The sequence below is a fragment of the Hemitrygon akajei genome, chromosome 32 (genome assembly GCF_048418815.1).
Source record: "Hemitrygon akajei chromosome 32, sHemAka1.3, whole genome shotgun sequence".
In the NCBI taxonomy this organism is placed as follows: Eukaryota; Metazoa; Chordata; class Chondrichthyes; order Myliobatiformes; family Dasyatidae; genus Hemitrygon; species Hemitrygon akajei.
Genome location: NC_133155.1, coordinates 28679733 through 28697607, shown reverse-complemented (window position 1 = coordinate 28697607; position 17875 = coordinate 28679733). Strand labels below are relative to the sequence as shown.

Genomic DNA, 17875 nt, shown 5'->3' with positions numbered 1-17875 from the left:
CTTAGTGTACCACAAGCATGAGAAATTCTGCAGATGCTGGAAATCCAAAGCAACACCCACAAAATGCTGGAGGAACTCAGCAGGTCAGGCAGCATCTATGGAGAAGAGTAAACAAACAGTTTCAGGCTGAGACCCTTCAACAAGACTGAAAAGGAAGGGGGGAGATGACTGGATAAAAAGGTACGGGAAGGGAAAAGGGCTAGCTGGAAGGTGATAGGTGAAGTCAGGTGGGTGGGAAAGGTCAACAGCAGGAGAAGAAAGAATCTGATTGGAGAGGAGAGTAGACAATTGGAGAAATGGAAGGAAGAGGGGACCCAAGGAGAAGTAATAGGCAGATGAGAAGAAATGAAAGGTCAGAGAGGAGAACAGAGGAGGGAGGGGGGTGGATTTGTTCACCTTAAGGAGAAATCGATATTCATGCCATCAGGTTGTAGGGTATCCAGATAGAACATAAGGTGTTGTTTCTCCATCCTGAGGGTGGCCTCATCTTGACACAAGAGGAGGCTACTATTTAGTATACAGCTTAGCTTGGGTCCTGATTGGGTCCATGATTCTAAAATGGCAGCATTGTAGAGTGAGGAGATGGATGAATTTATATTCGAAGGAAACATATAATTAAAGATTAGGGTCCTTAATGGTTGAGGACATTCATTAGTCAATATTTAAACAGTTTTAACTTTAGCAACAGTGGGATAATTCTAAGGCCTTGCAACCCCAGTGGAGATACTGAATTTGATGAAGTGTGACAAGGTAAGGTAATTTCACAGAATGAATAATGTAAAGTGTTCTTTCTAGGAAGGTGAAGTTGTGACATAAAATCTGCAACTATGACATGTGGAATTAAACAATAAATTGTCAAAAATGAAGGAGAAACGTCTGATGAACATTTCTGCTGAATTCAAATCTGACAAAGCCACTCCCAGGAAGTTGCTTTGGACAATGAGGTGGAGGAAGCCACCCTCCCATTGGTTGGAAGCAGAGTAGCATTAGCAACAATAGTTAAATCGTTATTTTAGCATTATAGCTAATTGACAAAACTCAGCTGGCATTGCTATACTTTTAGTTTTTATTTTAATCTGATGTGAAAGGTGTTAGGTAGCATAATGGTGGTAGTGCTGGGACTGGGAAATGAGTTCAAATCCCTTTATGACAGCACTAGAATTTGAGTTTCAGGATGGCACAGCAGTGCAGTTCCAATGACCTGGATTCAGTCCTGATCTCCTGTGCTGTCTGTGTGGAGTTTTCACGTTCTTCTTGTGACTGCATGGGTTTTCTCCAAGTGAGCTGGTTTTCTTTCACATTCCAAAGATGTGTGAGGTAGGCAGTTAATTTTCCACTATGAATTGCCCCTGGTAGTGAGCGGTAGAATCTCTAAAGTTGAGGTGGAGTGGTGTGAGTGAGCTAATTGATGGGAATGAGGGAGAATAAAATGGGATTAATACAGTAATCCCATGTTTATGTAAAATGAGGGCTTGATGAGTGGCAGGAATGCACTAGGCTGAAGAACATTCATCCATGCTGAACGAATCACTGATTTCATGTTTTGCAATGAACTGTACTTCTCGAGCTGCTCCACCATTTTGTTACTCAAGTTAATGCCTGTGCATGTTGAATACTGTATATCATTCTGCTTTCATTTTTTTTCCCATAGTTGCCATGGTATCCAGTGAGCAAAATCCAGTGATTGTCATTGCTGTGGTTTCGGTAGCAGGCCTGATCGTTCTCTTCTCAATGGTCTTTGGATTCATCATTTGGAGAAGGTAAATACAGACAGGTATGAAAAGGTTGCTGAGTGGGCAGACTAATGCACAAGGTACTGCAGAAACCCCCATCAGAATTTTACCCCCTCTCATTAACTAGATGCCCCCTATGAAGAGAAAAGCTATTTTGACCTTCTGCCAACCAGCCCTCTTATTTTCATGGGGAATATGCTAAACCTGATAGTGCGGATGTTGAAACTGTTAGATTCCAAGTATAAGACTCATGGGTGGGGGAGTGGAAGAATCAGTCCCATCACCCCAGTTTGATAAACTACATGCTTGCTTGACTAATGAAATCTCTAGGATCTGGGAGTGCAATATCTGAGGAATTTAATAGCATTGCTTTCAGTGTGTTCTTATCGAATTCTTTGCTTTTCCTCTCCCTGTTAGAAAGTATGAAGATTGACACTGCATGTTTTTGTTAATTTACTTGGCCCTGTAATGTCATGAATTGTAATGCTGGCTCATTCTGAATCTAACAGAGCTATTACAAGCAAGCAATTTAAGGTGACATGGCTCCCCGTTGACTTGTGAAAACTGATCAGGCCTTTCTGTCTGCAAAACTTAGTTAACAATCGAAGAGCACTTGAAGAAAGAGCTAGCACAGGCTACATGGACCGAACAGCCTCCTGCTGTGCCACGCCATTATGCAGCCCCAGAGTCCCATCCTATCAAAGAGTAAAAGTTATCCTATAGGACATTTAGGGAAAATGGGGTGGGTTCCTTTCTCTGCTACTGGTGGTGTGTCTACTAAGTCCTGGCTAGGAACAGCAGAAGATTTAAGGGAGGAAGATTATGGTTGAACCTTCATACAAGAAGAGAAATGTCATCACAAGTTTGAAGTCCAACCTTGTTCTCTCCTACTGTCTTCTCTTGCTCAATGCTAGGTGGGAGCATTTCCAGCAAATGACATCTTCTACACTGCCATAAAGATCTCTGCTCAGACAATGGCCAGCACTGCTGTGTTGGCAGAACTTAGCTTGGCTATAAGACAGAGCTGCGTAATCAAGGTTAGGCGTTGGGGAGAGAAGAAGTGGTTCACGATCCTGGCCTTGATTCCTATCCTGTTGAAAGGTGTAGAATTTTCAAAAGCACATTATTTCCTGAAAAGTGCAGATTCTGTAGATGGTTGAAAACTTCAGTAACACACACAAATTGCTGGAGGAACTCAGCAGGTCAGGTAACATCTATGGAGAGGAATAAACAGTCAATGTTTTAAGATGCGACCCGTTATCAGGACTTGAGAGCTGTTATTGAACCCCAGGCAGCTGAAGGGATCAGCTGGATCAAGTAAAAGACAGCCACCATATTGTTAAACAAAAACAGCAATATAAAGGCAATTGAGAAATCTATAGTTAATTATTGAACTTGTAAACAGCATCGAATTAGCAGGTAGCGAATCATCTGGGTGACTATATCATTATATCATAAAGTAACAGTAATCAGTGATGATGACCTCCAAGAGGACCACAACCTCATTGTAGGATTTGGAGGCTTGCACACCTCAAGAGGACCACAACCTCATTGTAGGATTTAGAGGCTTGCGTGCCTTAGTGATCTGGAGAGCTATGCTGGCTAGTCAGGTCCTTATGCTTTGGCTCTTGATAAGGTCACCCATGCCAAACAGGTCAAAGGGTAGAGGAAAGACTAAGAGTGGTCTCTGGCCCTCCACGTTTTTGGGATTCAACTCAGGACTAACAGCCTTGACTGGTTGAAAAACGATTGTTACAGAAACAACAATGAAAAATCCTTTTATACAGACAGAGATGGAGGATGTGCATTAATGCCCTGAAAGTCAGCGGGGTAACGGACATTAAGTAAGAAGTAGTGATAAACTTAATTGGCAATATATTGAAAGGAGATGTTCAAATTTGGAAAGAAGTAAGAAAAGGATATAACTGTAGTAGAGGAGCTAGGGAATCCAAGTGCAGATAAGAATACAATCAAAATAATAATTCCAGTTAGGTCTTTGAAAAAAGCTCCAGGACTCTTGAAAGGAATAAAACTAAAATACAGAGAATTTATACTAAACTTGTTACTAGCCCAAACTTAGAGCATTGTTTCCATGTATTGAAATCAATTGGATGCACTGGAACTATTGCAGAAGCAAGTATGATAACAGAGCTGCCAGCTTTCAGAAAAGCTTGAGTGGATAGGCAAGAGAAAACTGAGAGGTGACCTGATTGTGATTAAGATTATGAGAGACTTTGATGGAATGGGTATGGAGATGTGGATCTAGAAATTCTATCACATGGTGTAATTTTTGTGTGTACTGCATGACAGAACTTAATTGGAAAATCAATTGCTGAAAAGTGATCAGCAACTTCTTGAATGTTTCTCAAAGGAAGTCAATTTGCTTATGGATCCGCATGTGTGACTTTCTTATACACCAAGTTGTATTAACATTGAATGGGAAGCAGTCACATTTGCCTACCATCTCAACTGAGCTCGAGTCACAAAGAAAGCGAATCACACATTCAGAAACAAACTTGACAGTGAATGTGAGGCTTCTGTTAATGAGGCAGAGGGTACTGTAGGTGTCTTATCAGGTGTGTGGGATCCAGTATCTGCTACCATTTACGAGTTACAGATGCAATACTTGCCCTTCTATTTCTTCCCACCTCTCCATCCAGGGACCCAAACATGCCTCCTATATTAAACAGTGCATCTCTTGAACTTCCCTCCAATATATTGTATTGCATTCGATGCTCTCTGGATGATTGTGTTTACATTGGAGAAAGCAAATGCAAATGATGTGAACTGAACTGAAAACAGAAAATGTTGGATGCCCTGACAAATGGTCATTGACCTGAGATGTTCGTTCCATTTCTCTCCCCGCACAGACTGCCTGGCCTGCTGAGTATTTCCTGTGTACACAGTTCCGATTTTTAATTTCCAGCCGCAGACTGGGTGAACTGTTTTGCAGAATGCAAGGGCAGCTGCAAGGTCAATCCAATCTCGTCACTTTAATTCTGCTTTCCAGTCCCACTCCAATCTTTCTGCATGAAGCCTCTGTTCTAATGAAGCCCGACATAAGTTTGAAGAATGTCCATTCATCTTGCCACATTAAAAATCTTTCTGACTCATTATTCAATTCAACACTTCCACACGTCATATTTACCAAGTTTCCTTTCAATTTCTGGAGGACACTTTGACCCATCAAGCAAATGCTGGTTCATAAAACAATCCCATTCTCCTACTAATTTTGCCTGTGTCTTGTTCTTGCCTCATTCTCGTCAATTCCTTAGATACTACCAGTTGCCTAAACAATCAGGTCAATTTGCCGTGGTAAATAAGCTAACCAGTTCCCAAATTTTAGGGAGGAAACCAGAGTACCAGGAGGAAACCCTTGTGTTCACAGTGATACCGTGTAGACAGCAGCACAGATCCAGCACTTGGATCGCTGGAGTGTGAGCTAGAAGCATTGCAGTGCCTGCAAATGATTGAAAACTGAAATACATTAACAAGAAGCAGAAAATGCTGGAGATACTTAGTCAGTCAGGCAGCATCTGGAGAGGGGAACACAGTTAGTGCTTCAAGTTGAAGACGATTCACCAGAACTAAAATAAGTTAGAAACTGAACATGTTTTAATTGGAGTATAGAAATAATATCTATGATTAGGTGGGACCAAGAGACACTAAATGACAAGATGAAGATGACACTGGTTTATAGAGTTTGGTGAAGGCTGGTTATAGAGACATAGAGCATGGAAACAAGCCCTTTAACCCAAATGCTCCATGCCAGCCAAGATTCCCATCTAAGCAGGTCCCATTTGCCTATGTTGGCTTGTTTCCTCAGTCTACAAGGGTGAAGAGAGAAGAGAAGAAGGGGAAGGGAAACTATGCACAATTTTGCAGTGAGAGCTTTTACAAGAAACTTGAATTAACCTGACAGATATCAGCAGCTTGAGCATCTTTCTTGTCTTAGAGGAGATCCTACATTAGTGTTTCAATGGTTTCAGGAAACCAGAGTAAGACCATATGACATGGGAGCAGAATTAGGCCATTTGGCCCATCGAGTCTGCTCTGCCATTTAATCATGGCTGATCCTTTATTTCTCCTCCTCAACCCCATTTTCCAGCTTTCTCCCCATAACCTTCAATGCCATGTCCAGTCAAGAACCTATCAACCTAACTGCACCCAATCACCTGGCCTCCACAGCTGCACATGGCAACAGATTCCACAAATTCACCACCCTCAGGCTAAAGAAATTTCTCCGCATCTCCATTTTGAATGGGCGCTACTCTATCCTGACGCTGTGCCCTCTTGTCCTAGACTGTCCCACCATGGGAAATATCCTTTCCACACCTACTCTGTCTAGGCCTTTCAGCATTCAAAAGGTTTCAATGAGATCCTCCCAGCATCCTTCTAAATTCCAGCAAGTACAGACCCAGAGCTATCAAACATTCATCGGATAATAACCCTTTTATTCCTGGTACCTCCGCTGGACCCTCTCCAATGTCAGCACATTTCTTCTAAGGTGAGGAGCCCAAAACTACAAAATTCTCAAGGTGAGGCCTCACCAGTGCCTTATAAAGCCTCAGCATCGCATCCCTGCACTTGTATTCTAGACTTCTTGAAATGAATGCTAACATTCTTTCCTCACCACTGACTCAACCTGCAAGTTAAAGAAGTATAAAATGTAAATAAAGATTTCAATAAATTTAATAAGAATAATTATTGTTAAACATTAAATAATAAATTCAATATTAATGAAATGACTCTTCATTACCGTGAGTGTGAGAGAATCTTAACCAGTTTCCCAGTTTGTGATTTCTAGACATAATATTCATGTACCGAGGGGATCACAGATAAACAAATGAGCTTGAAAGGCATTGGAGATGAAACTAAAGTAGTAACTCAGAGAGGAACGGAGGAGGCCTTTGTGAGCTATAAGCAGCATGATTGATGGGCCAGCTCAGTGGATCACCTGTATGTTTAATTTATCTAATTAGAGTCCTGCTTTGACTGTATCTGTATTCCTGAACCAAGGTCTAAGCTCTGCACCCAAGGAAGGATGCATTAGGCTTATAGTCAGTAGACTGCAAACATAACCAAATGTGGCACAGTGTACAGAGCTGCTGCACCCTGGGTTTGAGCCTGTCTCCAAGAAGCTTGTGTGCTTTCTCAGTGACCATGTCAGCTTCCTCCAAGGGCGCTGTGTTACCTCCCAATCCCAAAGACGTGTTGTTTGACGGGTTAATTCAGAGCTGCAGTAAATTGATTCAAGTGTTCAGGTGAGAAGTAGATTTAGGGAGGGAGTAGACAGGATCATGGGGACAATGAAATGGCATTAATGTAGGATTAATATAAATCCTTGTTCGATGATTAGCATGGGGATGATAGGCTGAAGGTCTTGTTTCTGTGCTGTAGAGTCAGATTCGATAACTCTACTGGTACAAAGCCAAAATTATTGAAAGCCAGTTACACGAGGTGGCCTAGAAGACTAGCGTGCCTTCAGGGTTCCTGGACTTAGTGGCTCTGGAGGCAGGCAAACTTGAGGTTGGTGCCACAGCAGGAAATTGGTGCGTCATGGAAGACAGAAGATCGAAAGTAGCAAAATGGCTGCTGGCTGTGTGCCCGGAGACTCGAGTTCTTTGGGCACAGAGCTCGGAAGAAGCGAAGCAACAGACTTCTAACATCATAAATCAGCCAGTTGTTTGTTATGTTTCCCCTCTCGCTGTGAAATGGGGACACCTCTTTTTCTCTTATTAGCGAGCGAGAGAGAGAGAGAGAGAGAGAGAGAGCCTGTAGTATGTTGAATTACCAGGTGAACGAGAAGTCTTTGGGGTACTGCAAGTCTGTGTCGCTATCGATGCTTTGCTGCAGGCTTGAGAGCTCGGTGGGGGGGGGAGGGATGCCAATGCTTTTTTGCCGGTGGAGGCGGGGGGTTGTTGCTCTGCTGCTGATTGTGCGTGGGAGGGGGGAGCTGGGGGGCTTTGGGGTTCTAACGTTTAACTGTCATTCATTCTGTGGGGCCCTTATCTGTTTTTGTGGATATTTATGAAGAAAAAGAATTTCAGGATGTATATTGTATACATTTCCTTGACATTAAATGTACCTTTGAAACCTTTCAAAGATAACTTGGTCTTGGATGCATCCATTTAAGGAAGATTAGAGGTTAGGTTAGTGCTAGTGCTGTTCCACAGGGGTCTATGTTGTGACCAATTCTTTTTATGTTATATGCCAATGACTTGGATGAAGGAATTGATGGCTTTGTTGCAACATTTGCAGACAATATGTAGATAGGTGGAAGGGCATGTAGTTTTGAGGAAGTAGAGAGGCTACCAAAGGACTTAGACGGATTAAGAGAATGGACAAAGAAGAAGCAGATGGAATTAGTTTGTTAGGTTAGTTTGAGAGACATTAAGTCTCCTGGTCATAAAATACACAAAAAGGAGGCATAACCTTCTCATTAGGCTCAGCCTATCATGAACCGAAGGTTATGCTTTCTCATTTAATCATGCTGGGGTTTTCAACTCTCTCCCTAAAACATGTAAGGCTGTACTGAATCAAAACTTGGATTGATTAATTTTTGTTCAGTGAAACAGTAAAGGTTATGGAACCAAGGTGGGCAAATGGATCTGCCACCATTTAATGAAATGGCAGAACTGTTTTGAGGAACTGGCAGGCTCATTCCTGTTCCCATGCAATTAAATTTCAATATGCAGTTAGATTGGGAAAATCAGGTTGGTGTTGGATTCCAGAAGAGGGAATTTCTAGAGTGCATACAAGATGGTTTTTTAGAGCAGCTCATGGTTGAGCCCACTAGAGGATCAGCTATTCTGGACTGGGTGTTGTGCAAAGAACCAGAATTGAATAGAAAGCTTATGGTAAGAGAACTCTTAGGGAACAAGTGATCATTATATGATTGAATTCATCCTGAAATTTGAGAAGGAGAAGCTAAAGGCAGATGTATCAGTATTACAGTGGAGTAAAGGGAATTACAGAGGCATGAGAGAGGAGTCGGCCAGAATTGATTAGAAAAGAACACTGGCAGGGATGATGGCAGAGCAGCTGGAATTTCTGGAAGCAATTGAAAAGGCACAGGATATATACATCCCAAAGATGAAAAGTATCCTAAAGGAAAGATGACAAAACAGTGGCTAAGAAGAGAAGTCAAAGCTAACATGAAAGCCAAAAATTAGTGGGAAGTTAGATGATTGGAAACTTTTTAAAACCAACAAAAGGCAACTAAAATATCATTAAGGATGTAAAGATGGAATATAAAAGTAAGCTAGCCAGTAATATTAAAGAGGATACCAAAAGATTCCTCATAAATATAAGGTGTAAAAGCGAGGCAAAAGTGAATATTAGACCACTGAAAAACGATGCTGGAGAGCTAGTAATGGGGACAAGAAAATAGCAGACAGACTGAATAAGTATTTTGCATCAGTCTTCATTGTGGAAGACACTAGCAGTAGAGATAAGTTCCATGCATCAAGGGTCATGAAATGTGTGAAGTTACCATTACTAGAGAGAAGGTTCTTGGGAACCTGAAAGGTCTGAAGATAGATAATTCACCTGGACCAGATGGTGTACACCCAAGGGTTCTGGAAGAGGTGGCTAAAGAGGTAGTGGAGCATTAGTGGTGATCTTTGAAGAATCTCTAGATTCTGGAATGCAAATGTCACTCCACTCTTCAAGAAGGGATAGAGGCAGAAGAAAGGAAACTATAGGCCAGTTAGTCTGACCTCAGTGTTTGGGAGGATGTTGGAGTCAATTATTAAGGTTGAGGTCACAGGGTACTTGGAGGCACATGATAAAATAAGCTGTAGTCACCCTAACCCTAAACCTCAAGGGTTGACAAATCTGTTGGAATTTTTTGAAGAAATAACAAGCAGAATAAAGAAAGAAGAATAGGTTGATGGTGCTACTTGGATTTTCAGAAAGCCTTTGACAAGGTTCCACACATGAGGCTGTTTAACAAGCTACAAGTCTGTGGTATTACAGGAAAGATTCTAGCATGAATAATGCAACAGCAGACTGGTAGGCGGCAAAGTGTGGAAATAAAAGGAGCCTTTTCTGGTTGGCTGCCTGTGATTAGTGCTGTTCCACAGGGGGTCTGTGTTGGGACCAATTCTTTTTACGTTATATGTCAATAATTTTGGTGATGGAACTGATGGCTTTGTAGTAAAGTTTGCAGACGATATGAAGATAGGTGGAGGGGCAGGTAGTTTTGAGGAAGTAGAGAGGCTACCAAAGGACTTAGACAGATTAAGAGAATGGGCAAAGAAGTGGCAGATGGAAAACAGTGTTGGGAAGTGCATGGTCATGCTCTTTGGTACAAGAAATGAAAGGGTTGACTATTTTCTAAACGCAAGGAGAAAATACAAAAAACTGAGGTGCAAAAGGACTTGAAAGTCCTCGTGCAGGATTCCCTGAAGGTTAATTTGCAGGTTGAGTCAGTGGTGAGGAAGGCAAATGTGATGTGATTCATTTCAAGAGGACTAGAATACAAAAGCAAGGATGTAATGTTGAATATTTATAAAGTTCAGGTGAGGCCTCAGTTGGAGTATTCTGAGCACTTTCGGGCCCTTTATCTTAGAAAGGATGTGCTGAAACAGGAGCGGGTTCAAAGCAGGTTCATGAGAACGATTCCATGATTGAATGGCTTGTCATATGAAGAGCATTTGATGGCTCTGAACCTGTATTCACTGGAATTCAGAAAAATGAGGGGTGACCTCATTGCAACCTATTGAATGGTGAAATGCCTTTACAGAGTGGACGTGGAGAGGATGTTTCCTGTGGTGGGAGACCATCCTTTTGGAATGGAGATGAAGAGCAAATTCTTTAGCCAGAGAGTGGTGAATCTGTAGAATTCTTTGGAGCAGGTTGATAGATTCTTGATTGGTCAGGACATGAAGGGATACAGGGAGAAGGCAGGAGATTGGGGCTGAGAGGAAAATTGGATCAGCCATGATGAAATCGTGGAGCATATTCGATGGTCCAAGTGTCCTATTTCTGGTCCTATATCTTGTGGTTTCATTGTCTAAAAATAAATTGTCTGAAAACTCGTCCATAATCAGTAACATGAACTGTGAACTTAACATGAACTGTGAAATTCATCTCTTTCAGGCATTGTGGGTACAGCAAGGCCAGTCAAGATGGAGATGAAGAGCTTTATTTCCACTGTAAGTAACATTATGTAAACATTCAGAGACATACAAACTGTGTTTTACCATCTTAATATTGTTTTGATAATGTGTTTCCCAGAATAGAAGTTTCTGTGTGCTTTGGACACTGTTGCTTCCCCTGAAGTGTGTTATCTGGGTGGGCCTGTAATAAAGAACTCCAGACTGCATTGCATTAACAACTTCATAGCTCCAGGTGCCATAGTCTCTGTACATTGACAACAGGGAGGGTATTCATACAACTAAATGCAATAGATGTTGGAGATTATCTGAGCCAGTGGTAGACCTGTTCACGTGCTCAGTCTTCATGTTCTTCAAACATTTGGGAGTTTTTATCTGCTTTCTTTTACAATCTGCAACTTCCTATTCTTAATTCTTGATAATTGTGAAACAATTCTTGGGAATATGTTTTCACTGGATGTTGCTGTATTACAGATATTTAACTGTAATTATGGGGAATGGATGCTTGTTAAAATGGAGTCTGTCCCCAATTCCTTCTCTCTCTGTTTCATGCATGCAACCTTTGCACAGGGCCAGATATCAAACACATCGATCTTGAAATTACATGAATGTTGCAGCATATATTGACATGAATAGTTTGTGGTGTTCTTCACCTGTCAGAAGTGCCTTTAATGTCTAACTCGTCAGCTTATTCTTTCATTCCTTCTTGGATTATTTTCTTCTGGGTTCACTTTGGAGGATCTGGATACTTGTTTTGTAAACCCTTTGGTTATGGGTTTTCACATTCTTAACAACTTGTGTGCAGCTTTCTCCTGCAGTCTCTTTTTGGAATTATAATTACTAATTTTAAAATTATGTCCCTTTGTTTCGGATAATCTGAAAAAAGTAAGAAACTCCCTCTTCGTAATCAATAAAGATCTGATCATCCATTAAACTTTTATATTATAGATAAAAAGACCCCAACTCTTCAATCTTACTTAATAAATATAAAATTATAAAATTGAAGTTGCTCTTCCATTCATCTCTGCTCCTTCCCCACTCTTCACCACTGAGTCCTGGAACCAAGAATAAAGGGTGTCAATCATAAGGGAGTAAAGCTGAGTCAGAAATGTATTCCAGTGGTGGATAGAGAGACGGTCATCATTCTAGCCTATCCTGAAGCTAAGCACAAAGAAGAAAGAAATAAGAACTATTTTAACCCTACTCTGAGCACAAGAAGGTACATGAGGTGATCTAATTTTGCTCACCATTAAGGACCCCCACCACCCAGGACATGCCTTCTTCTCAGTGTTACCATCAAAAGCCTGAAGGCGCTCACAATGATCCAAGAACAGCTTTTTCCCCACTGCCTTCAGATTGAATCAGTGAACACTACCTCACTACCTCTTTAAAATTTCTCTTTTTGCGCTACTTATTTATATAAACAATTTAATATTCATATCTATATACTTAATCTAATTCACAGTTTTTCCCCCCTATATTTCTCATGTATTGCCCGTTGCTGCAAAGTTAACACATTTCACAGTATATGCTGGTGACATTAAATCTGATTCTGATTAGTCTGAAGTTGAAGTATTGGAGAGCTTCCGATGGTCATTGACTCCTGCCTTGCATGCATCTCACAGGATCAAGTCAAGTCACTTTTTATTGTCATTTCGACCATAACTGCTGGGGTACAGTACATAGTAAAAATGAGACATTTTTCAGGACCATGGTGTTACATGATACAGTACTAAAACTAGACTGAACTATGTAAAAAGCAACACAGAAAAAAACTACACTGGACTACAGACCTATACAGGACTGCATAAAGTGCACAAAACAGTGCAGGTATTACAATAAATAATAAACAAGACAATAGGGCAGTAAGGTGTCAGTCCAGGCTCTGGGTATTGAGGAGTCTGATAGCCTGGGGGAAGAAACTGTTACGTAGTCTGGTTGTGAGAGCCCGAATGCTTCAGTGCCTTTTCCCAGATGGCAGGAGGGAGAAGAGTTTATATGAGGGGTGCGTGGGGTCCTTCATAACGCTGTTTGCTTTGCGGATGCAGCGTGTAGTGTAAATGTCTGTAATGGCGGGAAGAGAGACCCCGATGATCTCCCCGAGATGCAGTCAGGCCTCAGGATCAAGATCTCAAATGTCTAAACTAAAACCAACCATAGCAAAAATGAGTCTGGCACCAGAGAGATTCAGAGATATATTTCATCTTTTGTAAGTTCATTCAGAGTCATGTAAAATCCCACACCTCGGCACATTCTGTTCCACCTACTTTAGCACACTGTAATGCAAGGGATCAAATAAGCAACTGATCAGCTCATACGCAGTTCATACTAGTAATCAAAGATAAAGTTTGATCAATATTTCCTTTGGCTGCATATTCAGTAATCAAAGGTCAACGATTTAAGATATTCACAGATTATCCAAAACAGAACTACAGATAGTTGTTTTTTTTTAATCTATGATTAGATATTGTATTCTGGAATGTGCTTTATAAAACGTCAGTGAAAGAAGATTCAGAAAAAAACAAATTTCCAAAAGGGTATGTTTGTGTATTTGTAGAGGAGATATTTTCAGTGCAATAGGACTAATTGGATAACTCTTCCAAAGAGTTGAAACTGAAATGATCTGGGTACCTTCCTCCTCTGCTGAAACATTCTTTGGTTCTGTTGCAAAACGCTGAATAAAACTATTCAAAAGGACACATCATTCAGTAGTTGGTATTTGAAGAAATACTATTTCTGTTAGGACTGATGGGAAGTGGAATTTAAATGACCTGCCAGTTGTAAGTGGCATAACCAGTAGGAACATAATGCTTAGAATGACAGAGGTCAGGAATATAATTGGTGGTATTAAGAGTGAAAGAAATGCAAGACGAGATGGTACTTCCAATTTGATTTTGTTTTAAAGAATAGCTTTATTTGTCATCAACACGTAAAGTGACATGCGCTTTTTTTGCATCAAATCAAATTAGCAAGGGTTTTTGCTCAGCAGCCTGTAAGTGTCACCACACGTCCGTCACGAACACAGCATATCCACAACTCACTAAGCCTAACCCGTCTGTCTTTGGAATGTGCAAGAAAACCGGAACATTTCAGAGGAAGCCCGTGTGGCAAAAGGGAAAACGTACAAGTTCCTTACAGATAATGGCAGGAATCGACCCTGTTCTTATGGCTGCCTGCTATAAAGAATTACTCTAACCGCTATGCTACTGTGCCGCCCCTTAACCTGATGGGGAGTGATGTGTTTAGATTGTATTTTCTTTGCTGACAGCGGTATCGGCCTCTAGCTGTATTAAAAGTGTAAAATATGTCAAGTCATGACAAGTTTTCAACTGCCTTATCCCATTATACTAATTGATATTTTCCCCAATTGCTTGTCCAAAGAATGTCTACAATCAGAATATTTTCTGGCATTTTGATCAAGCTGAGAAGATAATTTCATATTATCCTTGTGTGGATGGAAATTTTTTTACTGAGATGGATCACCTCACTTAGATCTCCAGCTGCCATTTTAGTTTCAAGTGGCAACTCATGTTGAGGTCTAAAATGCAGGAACTTGAACTGTGAACATTATATCTTAACAAGGTCTGAAGTACTGAATGCATTGTCAGCTCCAATTTCTGAAAAAAATAAGATATTGGGAAGATGTAATATAGAAACAGAGAAGCTGTCTGATAGGGGAAGAGACTGGGGGGGGGGAGAGAGACTTTTTGTTTGATCTGTGAAGATTAAGAGGATATATGGATGTATTAATAATGATCCAGGAAGCCGAGATCATTATAGATGAGACTTTTAATGAGGTGGTCGCACCCAAGGTACGGGCTTCAGACAGGAAAAATAAGGGGATGAGGTAGTTAGTTCAAGGTTCCCATGTGGCCATTCCCCAAACTAATAACTATATTCCTTGAGGGTTATGATCTTTCAGGGGCTAACAGCAGTTGTCAGGTCTTTGGCACTGTAACCATCTCTGAGGCTCAGGGGGAAAGACAACAGTCAGAAGTAGTGATACTGATAGAGGATTCGACAGTCAGGGGGGCAAGCATGAGATTCTGTGGCCAGGTGCATTGCCTGCTGGATGCCAGGGTCAGGAATATCCAGTCAAGTCAAGTCATGCTTATGGTCATTTAACTATATAGATGAATATAACATATATAATCATATAATGTATAGAGAAACAAGACTATGTTTCTCCGAACCAGGGTGCAATGCACAGTAACACTCTATAACTTCTGAAAGTAAGGATAAAATCTACAGATGAATCACACATAAATAACAAACTAAAGTGCATTAATATTAAATATTTTAAGGCACGGAACAAATTAACCAGTGACACCAAATGTGATGCAGCAGGGTTCAGAAGCCTAATGGCCTGGGGAATAAAACTGTTTCCCATCCTGTCAGTGTTTGTTTTCGTGCATCATTGTCTCCTGCCTGATGGTAGAAAGTCAATGAGGATGCTAGCTGGATGGGTGGAATCATTAATAACACTAAGAGCTTTGTGTACCTTTGATCCTGATAAATACCTCCATTGGAGAGTAAGGAGACCCCTATGGTACTCTCATCTGTTCTCACAGTCCTTTGTAGGGACTTCCAGTCTGATACTTGGCTGCTTCCATACAAGATGGAGATGCAACTGCTTCAGTCTTCTGTGGAGTGGAGGCTCCTTTCCTGATCAAGGAGCTGATATTAAGGAACCAGGTGAGGGCATCTGTGATGTGACCTCCCAGGAACTTGGTGCACTCACTATGAAGGAGCCATGTATATGCAGAGGGGAATGGTTCATCTGCACCTTCCTGAAGTTTACAATGATTTTCTTGGTCTTCTTCACATCCGGGCAAAGATTATTCTTCTCTCACCGATCCACCAGCCGCTTCACTTCCTCTCTGTACTCCGTCTCCTCGTTGTTGTTGCTGAGGCCAGCCACAGTTGTGTGGTTTTGTCGTCCATAATCTTGACAACACAGTTTGAGCTGAATCCTGCAGCACAGTCAGGGATCAGCAGTGTGAGCAGCTGAAGAAAATTTTCAGGGAGAAGGTGACCAGGGTGGTCATTCTGCATTTAGGTCTAAATGGTATAGTAGATAGAACAAGGGATGAGATCCTGCAGAATGAGTATAGAGAGTTAGGTAAGTAGTTGTGAAGTAGGACCTTGAGGTTCATTAGCTCCAGATTTCTCCTAGTGCTGTATGCTAGCAAGGATAGGATGGATGACGGAGAAGCTGGTGCAGGGAACAGTGGTTTAGGTTTTGGGACAAACGGGATTTTCTTTGGGTCAGAGGTGAGGGCTGCAAAGGGATGGGTTGCTCTTGAACCATCCTTGCAGGGAAATATGCTGTTTGTGGCATCTATAAAATGAATAAACAGTTGCCCCTTCATCAGGAAAGGAAGGGGCAGAAAATGCCAGAATTAGAATGTGGAGGAAAAGCTAAAAGGTTACAGGTGAAGTCAGATGGATGGGGGGAAGTGGGGTGAAGTAAAACGTTGGGAAGAGATAGGTGGAAAAGCAGAAGGCTGAAGAAGAAGGAATCTGGAAGGAGAGCAGAGTCAACCACGGGTCAGAGGGAAGAAGGTGAAGCACCAGGGGAGGTGATTGAGAGGTGAAGAGAAGAGGTAGGAGTTCAGTGTGGGGAATAGAAGAAGAAGGAAGGGGAAGGGAGAAAAATACTGAAAGGAGAAATCAATGTTCATGCCATCGCATTGGAGGCTACCTAAACAGTTTATGAGAGGTTGCTCATCTAACCTCAGAGTGGCCTCATCGTGACAGAAGAGGAAGCTATGGACCGACATATCAGAATGGGAATGGGGATAGGAAATAAAATGGTTGATCCACTTTTTGCAATGGAGTGGCGATGCTTGACCCCAATTTACATGGGGTTTCAGCAATCTAGAGGATGTCCCATCAGGACCATCAGATACAGAGGACAACCCCTACAGATTTGAAGGTGGAGTGTTGCCTCACCTGGAGGGAGTGTATGGGGCCCTGAATGGAGTTGAGAGAGGAGATGAATAGGCAGGTGTTGCATTTCTGTCACTTGCAAGGATATGTGCCGGGGGGAGATTACTGGGGCGGGATGAATGGACAAGGGAATCATGGAGGGATCGATCCCTGCTGAAAGCAAAGAGTGGGTGGAGTGGGAGGTAAAGGTGTGTTTGGTGGAAGGATCCCTTTGAAATGGGGGGAGTTGAAGAGAATGATGCACTGCATGCAGAGGGTCATAGGGTGGTAGGTGAGGAGAAGAGAAACTCTTCCTGTTAAGGCAGCAGGAAGATAGAAAGACCGTAGATATCTAGGATATGGAGGAGATGCAGGTGAAGGCAGAATCAATGATGGAGGAAGGGAAACTCTATTCTTTGAAGAAGGAAGACATCTCTGATGAGCTAGGGAACAAAAGGCCAGCCAGCCTAGCATCAGTGGTGGAGAAGATACTGAAGGGAATTCTGAGGGACTGGATCTACCAGCACATGGAGAGATAGTCTGATTCCCGTTTAGGCGGAGTCAGCACGATATGGTGCATTTAAAGACATATTGGGCAAACCCTGTTGTGTTTTTTGAAGAGTTAACCAGAAAGATGGATATTATCTATTTTGATGTTAGCAAGCTTTTGACAAGGTCTCACATACTAGTCTTGTCTGGTAAGTTAGGTCACAAGAAATACGGGGAGAACTAGTTGGATGGATCCAAATTAATTTAGAGGTCCAAAACTGCAGATGGTGGTTCAATGTTGTTTCTCAGAATGGAGGCCGGTGACCAGTGGTGCGCCTCAGTGGTCAGTGTTAGGGTCCTTGTATTTCATTATTTATATAAATAATATGGATATGAATACACACAATCTAATAGGTAAATTTGCAGAATCACAAATGGATGTAAAATCACAGAAGGATGTAACTGGCATCAAAATGTTTTGTGTAGTTAAATGATAGTGAATACAGAATTAATGTTAGAAATTTCAGGCTAAGAGCAACAGAAAACATGCACCGAGAATTGTAGAGCTCTTCACTTAGTTGGTTTTAATGTTGAGGGAGA

General features: G+C 41.6%; 1 protein-coding gene across 2 annotated transcripts in view; it reads left to right on the top strand.

Annotated features, from left to right (window-relative positions):
- LOC140719729 (ephrin type-A receptor 7-like) overlaps positions 1-17875 on the top strand; it is a 671000-nt gene that overhangs the window by 563055 nt on the left and 90070 nt on the right. For both annotated transcript variants that reach the window (XM_073034552.1, XM_073034551.1), the window contains exons 8-9: positions 1652-1760; positions 10839-10894. In XM_073034552.1, the coding sequence (XP_072890653.1) occupies positions 1652-1760; positions 10839-10894 (165 nt within the window). The remainder of the gene's footprint in view (positions 1-1651; positions 1761-10838; positions 10895-17875) is intronic.